The sequence below is a fragment of the Adelges cooleyi genome, unplaced genomic scaffold (assembly GCF_023614345.1).
Source record: "Adelges cooleyi isolate 19-005CV unplaced genomic scaffold, UGA_ACOO_1.1 ACOO_flye_CR_arks_rails_tigmint_CR_PRNA_23, whole genome shotgun sequence".
NCBI classification, from domain to species: domain Eukaryota; kingdom Metazoa; phylum Arthropoda; class Insecta; order Hemiptera; family Adelgidae; genus Adelges; species Adelges cooleyi.
The window spans coordinates 7,267,500-7,286,680 of NW_026095893.1; the positions used below are offsets into that span (position 1 = coordinate 7,267,500).

Below are 19,181 nucleotides of genomic sequence, written 5' to 3' on the forward strand. Positions count from 1 at the left end.
TAGAAATGAAAAAAAGAAAACTTGAGATCCACATATATATTGGAGGGAATTAGCTCTAGGTAGTGAGATAGGTAGAACGAGCTTCGTTTGTCAGTGTGGTCCTTGAGGCTGTAGACAAGAAGAAGATAATAATTTTAGTAGGGGATTATATCATTATTTATTTTTATTGTATAAAAAATTGTCGTATTCCACAAATTCATTGAACACAACATCAAATTCTGAATGCAGCCTTGTTATGAGTTTTTATGTGTACCCAAACTATTTAAGTGCTTTCTGTAAGTATCCTCAGTAAACAAGATTTGAGAATCCAAGGTCGTGAATTGCAAAATAAGTGTTTAACTGAACACAAAAACAATTATCATCGATGAATATATCTGTAGATTATTTGTATGAAGTATTCTATCCAAACTGAAGCAAATAACTCTAACCATATATTTCTTCAAAACAATAATGGCCTATAGATTATTAAAAAAAATATTTTACAAATACCAACTGCTAGGAAATTATGCAGAGCTACATAAAAATTGGACATAGTGCCAGGAATAATGATGTTTTATTTAGTTCTAACTTCTATGGAGCTAAATAGAAGAAAAATTAAGAGATTTTACTAAGTACTGTGTGCTTTTTGTGGACCAAATGAAATTTGTTTTATAGGTACACTTGTTTGTATAATAGAAATATTATTTTGTAATACATATATATCCAATTTTAACATTCTGACTGACGTACGATTTTAATGATATCTTGTATTTTTTATTTGGCATACATAATTATATGTATACACATGTTAAATTTTAATAATGTAATGGATATATTTTGTCATAACATAGAATATGCCGAGTGCCGACTATACGGACTTCTCTTTCTTCCATTCCTTTTATCCCTTAAGACCACTGTGTTGTCTTTTTATTTTATGTTTGTTTTTTTTTTTTGTGTAACTTATTTTTTATTTTGTACCAATTTATATCTGGGGAAATATTTATTTAATAGTTAGTAATAAAAATAGATAATCTAAATAAGTATATAATTAAAATGTACATAAAAAGTGATTCGCTAACTAGGAACCAGTCAATATCTCATAAGATTAATATCAATATTAGACTTTTTTAAGTTATTCGTTTTCATACTTTTATAGTTAAGAGCGGCCGAGGAGGAGGAGTAGGAGTGGCTGAGTGGGTAATGTGGCAGTGTATTACCGCTGACTGTTGCTAGTTTGACACTCAGTCACGGGCGCACTGTTTGCCAGGCGAGCAATCGTACGGTGAAAAGGAGCTGCCATCCTACTCTCCAGCGACGGACTGACTACTTTCCTGGAAAACGGATCTGCCTAGTAACCATCTCATGATAGCAGTGTTGGGCCTTCATGTCCTGTTAAGCTTGCATGATAAAAGCTAGATGATGACAGCGGTCTTAACTTTTAACCAGCATACACAATGCTATTTATTTAAACCTTAAAATATAGTCAACACATGGGTATAATAATGTATTATAATTGTTCAATATGTTACACTATAAACTATTACAATTTTAAATTGTTTTAATATTTTACAGTATAATAATAAGTAATAATTAATGACTAAGTTTTGAAATATTTACAATTTGTCATTTTTATTGTATACCTAAATAATATTAATAATTCACTTATAATGTAAAACATGGAAAAATACTTAAATGTTAATTTTATTTAACATATGTTATGGCCAAAAGCGATTTCTTATTTCTAATGTGTTTGACATTTTATTTACATTTACTTCTAATTCAACTTTACATTAAGTAATTAATAAAATGCAAGTTTTATGTCTAGATATCAGCAGATTATAAAATAAATACAGTAATATTATAGTATATACTTTTGTTCTTATACTATTTTAAGAATTATTTGAATCAATAAAAAAAAATGTATAAATTAAAAACAAACATTTAATTAATATTTAGTGTCATAAAAACTTTACTACTAGTATTATTATATGCTAATAACCACTTAAAATACAAACTCAAACATCCACAAGATAAATATAATATAGATAAAATACATTTTTATAATTTATGATTCTGACAATATTTCTTCAATAGTTCGATCATTTTCGTCATGCAATGGAAAACTAGTTAATGTTGGATCACTTTCAAGAAATTCTCTAAGTTCTGACTCTAGATCAACTCCTGAGACAGTTCCTTCAACAGCATCGACACGTTCTTGTATTCCATCATTAAGCAATGATACCTTAAGTTAGACACATTACAATTAGTATTATATTTAATATTAACTAAAAGTTTAATGTTAATCGCCACATACACGCCAGACATTACTTCTAGGAAGTACTACATGGGATCAATACATTTTTAATAAGACCAAAATAAACTATTAAAAACTACATTTTATGGACTATGATCATATTTATATAAATTGTGAAAGAATTTTAATATTAATGATGGTTAATATTATCCTAGACAAAAAGATAAAAAACTATTCATTAGATCAACCCTTAACTACACACATTTTTTTTTTCAATTATTACACATGCAATGTATTTAATATACCAATGTAGTTTACACAAAAAACAATGTGGTATCGTAAATAGTTAGCTTTATAAATTAATTATTCACTTATAAAAAAGCCAGACAAAATTTCAGTTATTTAGGATGGTCTGATTACAATTCTGTAAAGCTTTAAGAATAATTTGGAAACTTTACTAGGCTTTGTAGGAAACAGATTTTTGATTTTTTTATGTAAAAGATCATGTTTTTTTTTTTATTTTTGAAATATTATAATTTAAAAATTTGTTTTAAGTTTTGCTAATAGCTTAATACACTTGTGATAGAGAAAAATTACAAAAAATCAGTAATATATTTAAAAACAAAACTTTAAGAGCAGAACTAAGTTTTTAAAAGTATTAAAATAAAAATTGGAAAAAAAAGCCAACTATTATACGCAACATACCTGTGTTTGTTGGTGGCTGGACGAACCTATTACTACACTCGATGAATGACAATTATTTTGTCCAATATCTATCTGAGATATTTGGGCCACTCCCATTGCTTTTCGTACGCCAGTAACTGACATTACAGCTGAAGGAGGAACTCTTTTTAAATTTTCTGTCAGCGATTCAGTAATTTTATCCGCTGTTATTAAAATAATACAGTTAATGATTACTTGTTAAATTTATAATAAAAAAAAATACGATAATATGCAATTGTAATTTGTGAATTTCATTAACTTTTCATACTGTTAGTTGTTGTTAGACACTGTTTACTAATTAATAATTAAATTTCATTTGTTAAAAAAAAACAGCCAAACTTGGCCATGAAAATAGTATAAAAATTAAATATATAAAAAAAAAAGTTAAAAATATACATATATATATATATATATATTATATATATACTCAAAAAGTTTGAAAAATAATATTTTGTGTTGTCATGAAATGAATCTTTTTGAATATTTTTAAACTAATGAACACATGGCAAAATCAGATTACATATTACATATTACAATTACATATGTTAATACACAGAGTATTACATTTCATTTCTTTTTCATTTTATAATACTTAATAATTATTATTAAAAAAAAAAACATATTTTCCATCAGTATGAGCATACTTAAATACCCCTACATCTATGAATCCATACGTATGTATGATAATCGAGTATAATATTATTACCAGTATTATTTTAGATTATATTTCTGATATTTTGCCCCCCCCCCCCTCAAATAATCAAAGCTTGTATTTGGTGGGGTAGACAATATCTGTTTCACAGTGTCATGGGAGTCCAACTCGATATCTTTAATACCAAGTTTGACACCTCATACCACTGCATCACTCCCATAAGTAGTTAATTTATTTTAATAATTAGTTAGTGGTAAAAATGTTAAGCAATCTTGGATAACACAAAAACTGTAAACATTTTAATTATTTTAATTTAAAAAAAACCTAAGCAAAACTTGGGGTTATAAATGGTTAAGTAATAACATAATAAAGTATTACACTAAAAAATAATATATTTTAGCCTACACATATATTTTGGTAACAATGCTATCATCATCAGCACTCACGACATACTAAGAGAAAGGTGATAAGGAATTGCTCATGCTGTTTCTTTATTTTGTTTAACCTTTTATAGATGAGTTACTTATAGACAAACTTGAAAACGCAAAAACAGTTTTACCAAATTTCCAAGAAAACGGATAAGATATTATGTTGGTGTTATTCTAACAAAACCCAAAGATTTTGACATGCAATTATTAACAAAAATTAAATTTTTAAAACCCATAAATTCAATTTATATACAAAATGAAAAATTACCTTTCTTACATTTATTAACTAAAATAGTTGATAACCAAATTAAATATGAAAACTAAAGGAAAGAAACACACACATTCAGCGATCGATTAGACTGTGTGTCCATAGTTTATTACAATTCCAATACATCGCCATAATAAGTTTGCAGTGTGTCAATAAAAAACCTGCAAGCAACTTATGGAGCACCAAAAAAAGAAACACCACTGAACACCTTCTGTTATTCGTGTTTTACTAAACTTGCTGTGAAGAAATTTAACTTGGTGTCATTAACACCTACAAAGTGCAAGTAAATTCCAATGAAGATAGCGATGATAATATTGTCAATGTTAGACAACGAAAAAAATAATGTTTCAACTTAGTACTTAAGAAATTTAGTTTAAGGAGCAAACTTATAGATAATTACACAAGGAACAACTTTTGTGGGAAAAGTTTTGTCCTAAGTATAATATTTTTCAAGAATTTAACAAAACAGTTTTGGAGGTATTTATAACTTCCTCCAAAATATTAGTAAAAAGGTGGAGGGTGGGATTTTTAGTATGTTAATAAGGGGACCCCTCTTAATGATTTTCCAAAAAGTACCACTTATTAGTTTGTCTTTTATAATTATTTCTTATCTCACCTACACTAAAATTGGATCTTAAGTCTTTTACAGTCATTTAATGTATTTTGTAAAAAATAGGGTTAACGATAAGTCTTTGCTTTCTGTACGACGCCATCACTACTGTATAAGGAAAATGTATTGCTGGTTTTTCCTCAGTTAGCGCTGGCAACGTAGTTGACGAAATACGTACTCGCATTAAAGAGAATATTTTTGTCTATTGGGTTTTCATTAAATAATAGTTTTTATAAAAAAAACAAATAAAGTGACTCTATTATAAAACTAATTAACAATTTATAAGAAGCACCTAATAATAGAAATGTTGATTACCTAATTGTATTTCATGTTGAGAAGGCTGTGCAATTTGGGAAAGATGTTGTGGAAGAGGAGCACTAAGTCGTTGGTTTTGTACATTTTGTAAACGGCCTAATAAACCACCAACTTGATCTAATCTATCTTGAAATACACTTTGCTCTTCTAAAATCACAACAAAAAAAAAAAAATGAAAAAACTGAAAAAACAGACATTTAAATTTAATAATATATGAATATATTTTAATAATTTTAAATTGGGTTCTTTATAAAAACGCGCTGAAAAAAAAAAAAGAGGTGAAATTTCATAGAAAAGTGGAAAAATTAAAAATAATCTTATTTTTATGTATAACTATTTTGATTATTGTGGTCATTTATTACCGTTTTTTTGAAATTTTTCTATGAAATTTCATCTCTTTTTTTGTTTTTCTAAGTGTTTTTATGGAGAACCAAGTTTTAAATTTACACATTTTGTGTAAAATTATCTCAACTTCCAGAAAAAATACTAGAAAAATCCTTAAATTTTGGGTAACACGAAAAAACCAACTAGATGATAAACTCAATTTTAATGACTTTCTGTCACTCACACAAAAATGATTAAAAATATTTTTTTCAGAAAGCAGAGATTATTTTACATAAGAAACTGATTTTTAATACTTATTTTTTATTGTTAAAGAATACTATAAAAAAAGAAGAGTTAAGAAAAAAAATTTTAAATACTTTATTTGATCGTGGCCAAAATAATTTTAAAAAAATTTGAGAACATTCTTTTCATCGTAATAGGCAGGGATTAGTTGAACTGTCTTAAAATAATATACTTACGGAAATAGTCAATAAATTTTGTATCAATTCCCAGCTCGGATAGTGATTTTAATTGGTCAATTTGTATTGGTGCTGTTTTTGTTTGATTATTTGTAGATATATTATTTGATAACCCAATATTAACTTGTGAATTAACTAATGGTTGAACAGACCCAGGTTGCTGTAGTTGAATAGATTTCTTACTGTCTTCATTTATATTTTTTTGTTTTTTTCGGTCTTCTAAGATACGTTTTGTTTTTCTATGATCTCCACCAGTCATTAAATCAAGCAAGTTATCAGCCATAGTCATAGCATAATCAGAATCCTTGGTGAAATTTAAGATACTAAATAAAATTACAAATATTATTATTATTATTACTCTAAAAGAAATTTAACATTACAAGTTGAACAAGCTATTATAGATATTGTATATTTCCTATCAATAATAAAGCAAGTTTAAAAATAAATGTCATAATTGTACAATCATTCGTCATTATTCAAAAAATACTAGTTAAGCAGATAAGAATTTGTTAAATTTTTTTTTAGGAAAAAATAATGGTGTGTCGTCTCATTAAATGGTGTTTTCGGTTGAAACTGCAATATACTACATACCGTTTTCAATGCATGGAAAGCCATGCCGCATAATATCAAAATAATTAATATATGTATATATAGTATAGACATAATATCCCTTGCAATATGGATTGCCCATCTAATCTTAAGAAAGGAATTAATTTTGAAAGCTATCAATTTTAAAGGGGGTGTTTGTTGGCAGCCTGCACGAGGCCACCACTGCACGCAGTTATTCTTCGGAAATACGTAAGACGACTAATAGCCAACACTTCGACTGCCGTCCTTCGCTGGATACACGGCCAATATATGAGCGTTTCACTAACATCAAACAATGAAAACAGCCTTTTTCAAGGCTACCGCATGGACGAGGACCCCCCGGTCTAAACTGTACCCCGGATCCTACTCTCACAGTACTTCAACTTAACGTCGAAGGCCTGTCCAAAGCCAAATGTGACTATCTTGCCCGCGTTGCGAAGGATGAAGCAGCGGACGTCCTTTCTCTCCAAGAAACTCATGTCCCACAAGATAGGGCTTCAAAATACTCAATCACTGGATTTACCCTCGCATGCCAATACCTACATCCAAAGTATGGACTAGCTATCTACGTCAAAGATACCATAAAATCGCATAGCATCCTACACACAACTACACACGGCGATATAGCTACCATAGGTGTCAGCATAAATGGATTCTCAATATATAACGTATACAAACCACCAATGTTAAACTGGGCACCCAGCTCTCTGCCAGTTATCAGCAACCCCGCTCTAGTAACTGGCGATTTTAACAGCCAAAGTACTACTTGGGGGTATAACAACACAGACGAACCAGGAGAAGAACTACAAGCTTGGATATTAGCTACGAAAATGCCAAACATCCACATCATGTTTGAGAATAAGATGAACCAACGCGAGAGAAAGAGAAAGAGGTAGTAAATAATTTGTAGAGCCGACGATTCTACACGTGTATTATAAATACACTTGTAGGAAAAGTTTTTGTAGTTCGAATTCACGAGTATAAGTTCGTGTAATTATAAATACACGTGTAGGAACCGAAATTCCACTAACTTGACCCAATGGCCATAATACTTTATCTTAGTGAAAAGCATTAATTAAAGAAGAGTATCACGTAAAACTACAGGTCTTATTAAAACTTACAGTTGTAAGAATACCGAATATGTGTAGTTACAGGTACACGTGTACTTATAACTACACAAACTTCTACACGTGTATTCAAACTACACGAATCTTGTCCTTCACGTGTATTTAAAATACACGTATAGAATTGCGGCTTTAATTTACTTACACGTTTAATCGGCAGCTCTAATAATTTGGTATGCCACTTAATAATTTTTAAGCCTTATCAACCATTTTATATATAACAGTTGATAAGGTTTCAAAAGTCTAAAATATAAATTATTTATTTACCTCTCTGCATATTGTGCAGATGCTTCATCTCCATACGTACTCAAAACCAAATCAGATTCTTCTTTTGTTATATTGGCAAATGTTGAATCATATGTAGGAGCGTAAGAACCAAATGCACCATAATATAAAGGTTTTACTAGACAAAAAAATTGTTGTTTTTAAATAAAGTGACATTTCATATACAAATGTTAACAACGCACCAGTTTTCACCATATTACGTCTATCTTCACGAAAGCCTGAGAGTGATCCAACTCCATGAGTAAGTTTTCCAATTAATGATCCTAAAAGAACAGGACGTTCTCCTGTTTCTGGATTAATACCATCATTTGGAACTAAGATTGACAAAGATGTAGATCCATTGTTTTGTTGTTTTAAAAATCCCATCTATTAAAAAAATTAGAAATAAAATTTATTGACATTATATCAATTTAACTTGAGGACATTATAATTACTAATTTCTAGAGTAAAACCTGACTACTCAGAATACATTTAAATAGGTCCATCATAGTTTTAAAGCAAAATCGCCCATGGTAAAAATGAAAGAGAACAATATTTTAAAAACAATGACACATGCTTTTATCAAAATACTTCTTAGATAAAAAGTTCACAGTTTTTAAGTAGTAAAAAACTCCTTATTTTCATCAAGTATTAAGCTAAATTATGACATACTAAAAATAGAAGTCTTTGTCATTGTCATTAAAACTGTATCATCATTCGATTTCATCATAATACATAGCTTTTGATCTAAAACCACCATGGACTGAGTAAAACGCATTCTGCATAACTACATCTATTTGAAAAACACTTAAATTTGCTGTTAATCAAAAAAAAATTAACTACCAAAGAAGTCCTAATTACTTCACTAATAATTATATGTAGATAAAGCTTTAAATTAGATTTTTTTCAAAATATACTAAGAAATGTCTGGTTAATAACTAGACACCCAACTAAGCTACACTTCATGGTTTAAAATCAAAAAAGCATAGTATTATATAAAATACCTTAGTATTTTTAGTAGCCAATTTGTCAGAAGCAGTTTTAGCAGCATTTTGTGTTTGTTTAAGGATTTCTTCAGGTGTCATATTATCAGGTATTGCTTCAAACTTTGATCTAAAATAAAAGTAATCGATTAAATGCATACATAGACTTATGAGCAGTTTAATATAATAATAAAATATACAATAATTTGCGTTGGTTTGATTGATCAATATCAAGGAGTCTTTCAGATGAGCGGTCATTATTTTCAATTATTGTATCATTTGACGTATCTCCATGGTAATCCTGATTAATATCAAAACCCAATTGAGATGGTGGGATATTCGCCATTCCAGGCAATGCAGTTAACAAAGCTTTCAATTTTTCAGGACCAGTAAGTTTTAAACCTGCGTGAAGAAGACGTTTAGCTTGCTTGTAGTAAATGGTTTCTGGTTGATTGTATGTCATGGCATTCTCACACATCAGTTTGATATCAGCCTAAAAATTGTAAATTATGCCATAAACATTTATAATAATAGTCCACATAGACGTAATAAACATCTAAAGAAATATGATAATTATAATAATGTGATCTTACGAAAAATGCGTTAAGACTACCATAGCGATTGCCTTGAATATTTTTTCGTATTGTTTCAAAGTCCATTGGTTTAGATATCATACGAGAATAATTAGGTGCAATGCGATCAGTCACTGGCCAAGCAAATAATTGTTGTGGGTCACGGCGCTCTAAGGCTCTCAACAAATGTGTTAGTAATTGTTGCAAGGTCTGGCGGTTTTCATTAAGGTTATTAGCATCATCTGATACCCATTCATTTGAAACTAAAACATTTATTTAAAACAAAATTATATATATATATATATATATATATAATATTATATTATAAATTATAATGTAATAACTCACCAACTTGAGACTCATCATATTTCAATGGCAATCGGTTTTCATTACCCAAATCTCCATTACGCTTTGACAACGGTGCTTCTGCTAGAGTTTCTTCACCTAAACTCACATCTTCATGCATTATGACATCATCCCGCAACCTCTTTTTTTTTTCTTTATGATGCTTGTGTTTCTTTTTCTTTTTTTTATGTGATTTTGTTAAATAATCCTCCATTTCATGATTTCCATTATTAACTACTTCATCAGTAGGTAAGCAACTCCCACTACCCACTTTTAAAATCAATTTTAAACCACCTGGTTTTTCTTTGTCTGAAACAAAATTATAAATTATCAAGTTTGTTAAAAATTTTGTTTCGTTTGTATACTACTGAAAACTGGGAGAAAATTAAATTGATACCTATGTACTTAAATTGGAACAAACTATTTTTTGTTTTATTCATAGTAAAACTATCAGTACTGTATTGAGGAGGACGAGTATCTGAGTGGGTAAGGCGGCAGTGCATTAATACTTACTGCCACCGGTTTAACACTCAACATTTTCCCACACAAAATTCTTATTCAATTTACCTTCATATTTATCTCGCTTGTGTTTCTTTCGCTTCTTACTTTCAAACTCATTAGCTTCATCAAAAGACGCCAGTTTGAATAAAAATGTTAAAAAGGATAAAAGTATAATAGTTTAATAAAATACTTTATAGTATAGATGTATACTATTAATAATTTTCACAAAACTGGAATTACAAAAAACACACTTGAAGTAGGTAGACGGATAATAAATAACAATGATTAACTAATTAATCAATGCAAATTGCAACTGTGTATGTTGATAGTCGATTAAAGTCAAAAGTGTAAACAAAAAACATAATAGTAAAAATCTTATACAAATCACAATCACCCCTAAATTTTATCAACGGAAAAGTAATTTTCGTGGTTAGACAAAACAATAACGATGTTCTTCCATGAATATTCATGGATTAAAATTTAAAAAGAACGCTTGTATTTTCCGTTCTTTAACAAGATACACTGCACTATTTCCCAGCAGATAATACAAATTGTTTTTAATTTTTCATGACAGATAATGAAGAATCTTTATTATTTATGGGGTTATTTTTTAACTAATAATGCATTCCTGTAATTTACAAATAAACTTTACAAGTCACTACTCACTAGTTATTTGCTAAAATTAATAGTTAATAAATGATATTTCTGTTTAGATGTTGGATTTCATTTTTTAATATTAATTATAGTTAGTTTTAGATTCTAGCCTCCAATTACATTTAAAATATTAACAATGTCCAGACTTTCTGTAAGTCCTAAGATGTAGTGTAAGATTAACTTTGTGTTTTTATAAATAATAATTTGTAATTCTAGAAAGAAGAAATAGCTAAGCAATTTATGCTTCCTGAGCGTAAGTCAAAAATCGCTACTCTGCTTAAACAAGATGGCCAAGCTTACTGTATTTGTCGATCATCTGATAGTTCAAGATTTATGATGTAAATACACTTAATTGTCAATTCTTAACACGTTGGCGGTAATGGTTAAACATAGAATAAAACAGGAAAACCAAACAAAAAATGAACTTTACCTATTCACTCAAACTAAAAATATTACATGGATCACTTCATAACTACTACGGTTTAACCAATAAAGATAAATGGTTTAATTTGGTAGGACTTGTGGGATTTTCAACAATACCCATAGCAGCTAAATGTTAATTTTTTCATTACGCACTAGCGTTTTATGTAGATAATTTGTAAGCCTGTATGGTGAAGTAATCGCATAGTTGTTTTACTTGAACAGTCATCAGTTTGATCTATTATTTTATCTGAAAGGTACAGCCATAAAAGGGTTAAAGGTTATTTCAAACCTAATTAGTGAAGTTCCTTTCTAAAATTGTAGTGCAAAAGTATTTGTTTTGATTTTAACTTATTATTGTTTATAAAAGTAAAAATGAAATAAAATTAAAATTTATAGTTTCATAAATTGTTACAGAGGTTGTGATGCATGTGAAGATTGGTATCACGGTGACTGTATAGGAATAACAAGAAAACAATCTAAGCTTATTAAACAATATTTTTGTGATGTATGTATATATTATAAAGTTAAATATGTGCGTATTTTACACTATTTTTTTTTTTTTTAGAAATGTAAATCTGAAGACCCTACATTGAAAACAGTATTTAAGACTTCATTAAGTCGTAGTGAAAATAAAGAAAAAAATGATCAATTTGATACTAGTAAACTTGGTATGAATATACATAGTTTATTCATCATAAAATATTGAATCAGGGGAACGTGTTTTTTCCTTGGGCTCAATAATAAAATTAATATAGTTTTTGTATAGAACCTATTTTTTTGGCATTTCAAGTAAATCTTTGTGGCACTGTCTGATTATTGACTGATTATTGTCTGTTTGATTATTTCTCAAAAAATATATTTGTCCAAAAGTCTCAAGATAATTTAATAATAAAGATTATCTATTTATTAATAAAATAAATTTACATTACATGACAGAAATTTTGTTTTTTACTATCATTGTGTATTATATTTTTGTAATAAATTTAATTAGACAATCGTGGAAGACATCATCACAAGTACAAATCATGTGGTCGATGTGATAACTGCAAACAAACTGAAGACTGTGGATTGTGTTTTGGGTGTATTGAAATGCGAAGATTTGGTGGAACAAACTTATGTGAAAACAGAAAATGTCAAAAACTCAACAAACAGGTCTTACAAAAAATTGAATTTAATTAATTTACTTCTGTATGTATGTATAAGAGTGTATCATGATGACCTAACAGAACTGCATTTAAATGATATGTTGATTATTGCAACTTATATATATCTATATCTACTCATTAAGTGAACACAGTTTTATATTTATATTAAAAATGACTGATTATAAATTATAAAGATAATTTCAGAATATTATTATGATTTAAAATAGGAAAATAGATCAGCATCAAAACCCATTAAACGAAAACGTAAAGACTCGAGTTCTGATGCAGAACACAATATTAATTTACCAGTCGCAAATCGTGGCCAATGTTATGGCCCTGGTTGTACACAAATGGCTAGACATAATTCAAAATACTGCTCGGATAAATGTGGGATAAATTTGGCCAATGCAAGAATTTTTCATGTAAGTACTTTTTTTTTAGGTTGGTTGACAACTTTTATAAAAACAAGAGTTGTATCCTAGGGAAGGAGATTTATAGTGTGGTGGTTTCTCGTTTCCTTCCACATCAGTCAGGTGGTCATTTCATTCTCTAGACAGTTGCCTGCCTAGCGGAAGAAAAGCCCAGTGACAAAGTCAAATCACAGCTAGTACATAAAAGCACTGCTGCGTTAATTCTCTCGGCCACGACATAAGTACTTATTCGATACTAAATATAAATATCGGTTGTCTATACATATTTAATTACTCAGCTTCAAACTAAATTATATATTCATAAAACAATTAAGGCAAAAGAAAATTAGCTACAATATACAAATTCAAAATTTACAAATGATAGTGAAGACCTATTTAGTAGATATTATTTTTTTTTTTAATTATTGTGTGTTATAAAAAGTTTTCAAATTTTATTGTATTATTTAGTAATTTTTTAAAAAGTTGTCTTAAGAAATATTTGTATAAAGGGTGAGGCAATGGAAAAAACGATTTTCCAATGTATTCAAATGGGTAAATCACTTGTTGTTTTTCCCCCCATCCTTTACCGTAAACTATCTAGGGAAAAAAAAATATTTATAATTTTAAAGGTAATATTAATACATTTATAATTATTACGACTTTTTTTAAAATAATATTGTCTAGAGCAAATATACTCTGGTGGTCACTCAACCTCCAGTTGCTGTCTGACTGGGTTTAATAGCTAGATAGTGGAATTTCCATCCATTAACTGCCAGTTCATTTGATGTGAGAATTAAAAAAATATTAAATTATTAGATTGCATATTTTTATTTTTTTAACACATAAAGTTAACAGCTAATAAATTAAATATTGAATCTTGTAGTTTTCGAAATTTTCTACATGAGTGATAAACAAAAACATTTTTCAAAAAAGTCAAAGACTAGATAATTTAAGATTTTAAATATATAATATATGTTTGTTATTTTCCCCAGCTTTTTAATTTAACATTGACTTAACAAATTACATTTCTTAAATTAGAAATGAGATACACCATTTAAAAAATAACTACCTTTAAGATAAATGTCCAATTTTCTATAATACCTATCAGAGTATTTTGATAATATAATAATGTATCTAAGTATAAACTAAAAAACCTAATTTAATAATTTTATGTCAATTAATTAAAATCAATTTCAAATTGTATTATATTTTTAAAATGTAAAACCAAAAACATGACCACAGTTGTTATATAAGAAGGATATCTATAAAATATTTAACTTTTTTTTTATAGGTGCTACCTCCAAGACTCCAAGAATGGAGTTTATCACCATGCATTGCCGAAGAAACTAATAAAAAAAACTTAGAAGTAGTAAGGAAGGAGCAGCTAGAAGTCAGAGATATATTAAAAGAATTAGACAAGAGACATAAGGTAAAAATTTACAAAATTAAACTAGCTATATTTTAGTATTGTATACAGGTACTTTTATTTTTAAGGGACATGATGATGAATATAAATGTAGAAAAACATATTTTGCTTTTATTTAAATTTTTGACAAATAGCAACATGCATGGGCCTTAATTAATATATTATAATTCTAAATTGAACTATAAATTTAAAATTACTTCTGCGATTTTTAAATAAATTATTTTTTAAAAATTTTAAATAATATTATTAACTTGTTAAAAAAATAATTATACAATTTATTGCTCTTAATATTTGTGTTGTTAGTTAATTTTGGAGCTTCCAATCTATCGTTTGTTTTTTAAAACTGAGTTAACTTATTTAAAAATATTATGTTAAATACTATGATCTATATTATCCCCTTGGAATTTTGAAACTAAATATTTTATTATCTTTATTGCTTTAGGAGTTAGATAAATTATTAGAAAAGTCGAAATTACTAACTGTGGATCTAAATCAAGAAGTACAAGACGTTGATGAAGAAATGAGCATGCATTGTGTGACTTGTGGACATGAAATACATACTAGAACTGCTATTAAACATATGGAAAAATGTTTTAACAAGGTTTAACTTTAAATATAATTAAATAAGACTGTTTGAGTATTATAAATTAATAAATTCATAAATGTATTAAATACATTCAGTATGAAAGTCAATCATCATTTGGATCTATATACAAGACTAGAATTGATGGTAACAACATGTTTTGTGATTTTTATAACTCGTCGCAAGGTACCTATTGTAAAAGATTAAGAGTATTATGTCCAGAACATTTCAAAGACTTTACTATTATAAGCGACACTGAGGTAAATGATAATTTAATATTTAATGTATCTTTTATTATTTATATTCTTCAAATTAAAAAAAAAAAAAAATTGTTATTCAATTAATTGAATTTAGGTATGTGGTTGTCCATTGGTTTCAAATGTATTCAATTTAACTGGGGAATTTTGTCGCGCTCCAAAAAAAAATTGCATTAAACATTTCTGCTGGGACAAATTAAGACGTGCTGAAATTGACATGGAAAGAGTTCGCCAGGTACATTAAATTATCATGTATAACTAATTAAGTATGCTATTTAATAGCCAACTTCTTACCCGGTATGAACAACTTGCTTTGTAGCTTTATATTTCTCCCCTATGTTCTGTTTGTTTTTAACTTGTAACTAGTTCGCACCGGTCTCACAGACAGCTTATCAATGTAAATTTTACAAGGCTTCCTATCACTGTATCAGTTCATAGTTTTGAATGTAATAGGGGTTTAACCGTCGCTGAATTTTGATACGAAACATTATAATTATACCTAACGGTTCACATAGTTTGTATTAGTAGTTATATCGAGATAATTTTCCACATTCAAACTGACATTTATTCAGTCAGTGTATCTACTTGGATATTGGTTTTTCCAATAATTGTGCTACTATTTAAATTTTTATAAAACGACAAACTAATTTAACAAAATGTTCCTCAATTAATTAATTTTACGTAGACAAAATTAAAATTTGATTGCTTTGCAATGTAGTTTCTGGAAGTGGAGAGAGTAAGTTTTGAGGTTAATAACTCCACTTTGTTTATATCCCAGACAAATTAAGTTGCCCTGCATAATTTGAGTTGAACGGTCCTGCGATGTATCTTATTATAAAGTGTGTACAGACGTCAACTCAGCTTTATATATTAAAAATAACAAATATGATGTTGGTAATGTGTAACTATGCTACCTTATATTTAAATTAATTTGCAAAAACAAATTTGTGTTTATTATATGTGATGTAAAAAGGAATCTTTTGTTGGCAAACTTAAAATTACAATAACTTAGTCATAATTTTAACTACGAATACGCACCATTCTCAAACTGTTTAAAAATCAATTAAGACTCAGTTAATACCTCTAACTTGAACTTCAAATTTTTGAAGATTCCAATAATTATTCCCTTTTCCTTTTTCGCTTTCCGCATCACATATTATGTAATTTAATATAATTACTTTTGTCTATCAATTTGATATTTTTTTATTTACATATCTGTATTATTTATAGTGGTTAAAACTAGATGAATTAGTTGAGAAAGAACGGCAGATAAGACATAGAATGTCAACACGTGCTGGTGTTTTAGCTTTAATGTTACATTCAACGTATGACCATGATATGATGGAACGCCTTACATCTGAAGCTAATTCCAAACATCAAAGAGAAAACAATCCTAGTACTTTATCAAAATTAACCGTAGCACCTGATGAATAGTGCTGAGTTACTATTCTGAATGAAAATTCATTTACAAGAATGGTGACCTCTGGATGTGTTTAATGAAACATTCTTTACTTATGAGTACTTGTGTTTTTTTTCTATCCCTTAAAATTTGTATTCATAATTCAATTGTAATTATCCATTAACCTTGATGTAAAATTTAATAAAAATATGAAAAATTCATAACTGTTATTTGATTGATTCTGTTTTACCCAGAATTGTACCAAGAAAATATTTATCATTGTGTTTGCTGAGAACCTTCTAGGCAAAACTTCAGTAAATCATTCAAGAATTGTTACCTATAGCTACTTGAGTAATTCAACTATTTTAAATCAATATTTTTGATTGGTAACTGGTAAATAAATTTAATAGTTTGTAATACTGTCGTATAAATGGACACTATACCACCCATTTTTAAGGAGTAAAGTATAGGCAATTTTTCCCAAAATCTTAATAAGAGCTTGCAATACAGTGTATACTTATTAATACAGTAATGAGGATTCTTTAGTGATTGGCGATTGCCATCTTTCGTTACATTATCACAGTAATCCTATAAGATAAATTAAAAACAAAATTCCCATCAAAATTGCTTTGCGTTGGAAGAACAGATATGAAAACCCTCCCCATTTATTAAAAGCTACCCAGAACATGTTTTTTTAACATAATTTTTAATTTGATGGCCACTTAATTAAAAAAAACATTTGATTACTTTTTACTCTGAAGACAACAAAAATAATTTGCGAGCGGCTCCTAAATTAACACTCTCATATCTTCCCTGGGCCCTTTGAAAAAATGCGTGTTTATTTAGCCGCCTAAGTATTTAGTATGAGTGTCACTGCTGGAATGAAAGCCTTTAAAGAAATAAACATTTTACCTGATGCATCACTGCCCACAATTAATTTTATTGAAAATATGGAAAAATTGTTTGACATTTAATTTATCAAAGCGACCCGGCTTGAAATATTTTAATAGACCTTTTAGACCTGTTCTGTACACAAATCGAATTAACCAGGACTGCTTAGAAAATTTGTTTGGTACCTTTAGGCAACAGCATACTGGTAATAATATAAATCCGACACCAGTCCAATTTTTTTGGTCGTTTAAAAAAATGTTTTGCCAGAATCATTTCCATTATTCTGAAAATGCAAACTGTACACAGTACTCGGATGCTATTATAAGTAATATGAATGAAAACCCCATTGACAATGATTCTATTAAAGTATTGTTTCCCGAAAAAACGCCTTTTCAATTTAAAAATCCACTTCAAATAAATTCAACTGAGTAGGTATAGAAATTTATCGCTCCGGAACAAACCACGTTTACTTATGTATGTGGATTTTTAATGAAAAAATGTATCGAAAAACATAGTTGTGATATCTGCATTAATTACGCTAAAACCCAAAAAGAAACCGATACCCCGTTATTACTTTGTTATTTTAAAGCATACGAAGACAAAGATAATTCCGCTTTTGGAAATCTAATGATGCCACACCACGAGTTCTATGATTTTATTCACCAGCTTGAAAATATGTTTATGAGTAGATTTCCCTTAATTTCCATTGAAAAAGAAGTAGGAAATAAATTAAAATTAGCTATGCTATATATTACATTTAACCATCCTTATATCTATTTTAATAAAGATTATTTTATAAGATTCCGGATTCATGCCGCAATTAAATTTTTTAAAAAAAAGTCAATATCAGAAAAATTAGAAAGAATAGGAAATTGGCCATTTTAATACATTTGTAAATAATCTTTTTATCTTTTATCATTTTTTTTTTACCATTTTACTAATCATTTGACTATTTTATTTATGTGACGTTAGTGTGATTTATTAATTTTTACTGTTTATTTTTATTTATTTTAGATGTAAAAAAGGGGGAAATTGGCTATTTTAAAACATGTATAAATAAATTAATATGCATTATTTTAATTTCTTATTAATACTTTTTATACTTTTTTACTAACAATTGTACTATTTTATATATGTGACCTTTGTGATTTATTCATTTTTACTAATTATTTCATGTTCGTTATTTTTTATTTATTTTAATCTATTAGCAGGCGCGTATGCGCATTTTGTACGCCAATTATACTTTTAAAGACACGACTTTTATCCGAGTAGCCTATAGAATTATAGTAAATAAAAAATTGGTTATTTTAAAACATGCATAACTAGGTATATAAATATGCAATACTAGTGTTTTAATACTTTTTTTATAATAGTTTGTATTATTTTATTTATTTTTTTAATTTATATTATTTTTACAATAACAATGTAATTAAATACTGCGTGTCAATACTATTCATAGTTGATTAATGCTTGCTCTGTCAGTTGTCATGCCATACGGTGGACAGCTTACTATTTCTCTATGTTAGAAATAATTAAAATGATATATTAATAAGTATGGATATGTTATGTTTATAATGCATTATA

The 19,181-nt window shown here is 28.1% G+C and overlaps 2 protein-coding genes and 1 pseudogene across 2 annotated transcripts; 2 read left to right on the forward strand and 1 right to left on the reverse strand.

Moving 5' to 3' along the window:
• Positions 1-1,717: 1,717 nt before the first annotated feature.
• Positions 1,718-10,763, reverse strand: LOC126835239 (bromodomain-containing protein 7). Its single transcript, XM_050567691.1, has 11 exons — positions 10,476-10,763; positions 9,912-10,217; positions 9,585-9,826; positions 9,192-9,484; positions 9,013-9,121; positions 8,212-8,395; positions 8,012-8,147; positions 6,033-6,355; positions 5,230-5,376; positions 2,939-3,120; positions 1,718-2,221 (listed from the first exon to the last, which is right to left on the reverse strand). The coding sequence occupies exons 2-11, from the start codon at positions 10,120-10,122 to the stop codon at positions 2,045-2,047; spliced, it is 2,004 nt and encodes a 667-aa protein (XP_050423648.1). The 5' UTR covers positions 10,123-10,217; positions 10,476-10,763; the 3' UTR covers positions 1,718-2,044.
• Positions 10,764-10,990: 227 nt separating this feature from the next.
• Positions 10,991-17,685, forward strand: LOC126835240 (CXXC-type zinc finger protein 1-like). Its single transcript, XM_050567692.1, has 11 exons — positions 10,991-11,214; positions 11,280-11,401; positions 11,901-11,991; positions 12,052-12,154; positions 12,478-12,638; positions 12,859-13,053; positions 14,333-14,470; positions 14,910-15,068; positions 15,149-15,310; positions 15,405-15,542; positions 16,538-17,685. Exons 1-11 carry the CDS (start codon positions 11,200-11,202, stop codon positions 16,739-16,741), a joined length of 1,488 nt encoding a protein of 495 aa, XP_050423649.1. The 5' UTR covers positions 10,991-11,199; the 3' UTR covers positions 16,742-17,685.
• Positions 17,393-19,181, forward strand: LOC126835241 (uncharacterized; annotated as a pseudogene).